This window comes from Histoplasma capsulatum, genomic scaffold, assembly GCF_000149585.1.
Source record: "Histoplasma capsulatum NAm1 scaffold_1 genomic scaffold, whole genome shotgun sequence".
Classification (NCBI taxonomy): Eukaryota; Fungi; Ascomycota; class Eurotiomycetes; order Onygenales; family Ajellomycetaceae; genus Histoplasma; species Histoplasma mississippiense.
Window position 1 is genome coordinate 4,406,164 of NW_001813982.1, and position 1,905 is coordinate 4,408,068.

The window sequence follows — 1,905 nt, forward strand, 5'->3', positions numbered from 1 at the left end:
TAAGTCTCTCTCGTCTCTCCAGGCCAGATCACAAGCATTTTCGACTGTTCCATACCTCTCCGGAGTGCTAGAGGCTGCCAGACCATCTTTCTACCCAGGAGTATCCTGGGACGAACCAAGCCATTCGGAGCACGACGTTCGAGCTGTGAGCCCGAATCGCATGGGATTTAGCCAACAAAATACACCAACCATATCCAGCATTTCCGCTACGTCCTAAGCCTTAACTTGCCAGCTGTTCCAAAGGAGTTTGAGCAACCAGGGTAGAGGAAAGTAGCGAGGTAAATTTATTGGATTTGCAGATCAAACGAACGGCGCATAAATACATCGCCAAACCTGTGACCGCGCAAAAATTAGCTCTATATCTACCAACTCTTGTTCTTCTTTATTATTTTATTATCCCTTAATCGCGCTTTCGTTCTTGCGACACCATTTTTCCTATCAGAAATCAAGAACGCTCTTGTGCATCAAAAATGACGACTCCTACGTTGATTGATTTTCCCCCGCCCCCTTCGGATCCGGTCACTCCATCAGATATGGGCCCGTAAGAATTATACCTCCCCAAGAATAACATTTCGCCTTCGCGAGCTATTTCTACAAGACCATGAATCTAAAATTCACTTTTTACTAACAACTGCTTCTTTCATCCCAGTGGAACACCCAATTCTGGGACCACATCGCTCTCCGCGCTTTCGACCATAGCCATCAAGGACGGCCACCAGGGCGCTCGTCATCACACCCGCCATGGCCACCGATCATCAAACGCTTCCGAAACGTCCACAACAACATTGGATGCGGAACGCGCAGATCGTATCTCGCGCTTAGCAGGTCTGGAGCGCGTCGCCACGAGGCCTACCGGAGGCGGGACGACACCTTCGGCCAACCCCCATGGGTTACCAGGTGGATTTACCACTCAACAGCATCCAGGCTACTTCGACCATCTACAACAGTCTCACTTCAAAGAGAGAAGTACAGTGGGCAGTGCCAGTGCCACCGGCTCCATTGGCGGCCGCACAACCTGGGCCAGTGGCAGCGATAGCCTGGACCAAGACAGACTTGGCGACGACGACGGTGTCTCCAGCGTAGGCGGGTTAAGCGACGAGGGAAATTCCAGCCTTGTCGGATTCGGTGAGGGTGCAAGCAGCACCGTCAGCGGACCAGTTTCAACCGCCGCAGCTAGAATTGCCTTCGCTTCCAACAACCGCGGCGTTGGTGGGAGGAATAGTCCTGCGCCAAACAATAGGCCGCCGACAGGCAGCGGCCATACGTCATCGTCGTATCCACAACCAACTCCGAGAACGGAGAATGGGCCCTTCAGTTCAACAATATCTCCATTGGGGTCCAATACACCAGAGCCACCCTTGGTAGGCAGCAACGCGGATACTACTTTTAACGCCCGAATGGTTGATGGCATGACGTACGATGAAGGAGTTGTGGACACGGCGGCTCGACCACCAGGCCATGTTGATCTCGATGGCGACGTTCATTCAGCCTAGAACTCCATCTAGAAATCAAAATTCGGGACGAGGAAACTAAGATGGAAATGAAACAGACCTACGAGCATGATGGAAATGAAGAATTATGTATGAATGGCGAAGATCATTGTTTTATTTTATTTTATTTTTTTTTTTTTTTTGTGTTCCCCAGGGCATTTGCTATTTTGAAGGCTATGGAGATAACTCGGATATTTGGGGGGAAAGGACGGTGTTTATGTTTGATGATAATTCCGGTGATTCTTTTTCTCTTTCTTTCCTGTTACGATACCGATTTTCTTCTTTTTCCCATTTCTTTTTGGTTTCTCTTCGATGTATTTTCTCCTCTATTTTCGGTCTAATCTTTGTAAACGGTGATCCTAAATATACTCCGTACTGTAAGCGTACCTACCCCCTTGGATCGAAAACCCCATCA

At 49.1% G+C, this 1,905-nt stretch overlaps 1 protein-coding gene across 1 annotated transcript; it reads left to right on the forward strand.

Annotated features, from left to right (window-relative positions):
• Nucleotides 1-470: 470 nt before the first annotated feature.
• HCAG_01254 (conserved hypothetical protein) lies at nt 471-1,493 on the forward strand (the record flags this gene model as incomplete). The annotated part of the gene is made up of 2 exons (XM_001544157.1): nt 471-541; nt 650-1,493. 2 exons carry the CDS (start codon nt 471-473, stop codon nt 1,491-1,493), a joined length of 915 nt encoding a protein of 304 aa, XP_001544207.1.
• Between the last annotated feature and the right edge of the window lie 412 nt (nt 1,494-1,905).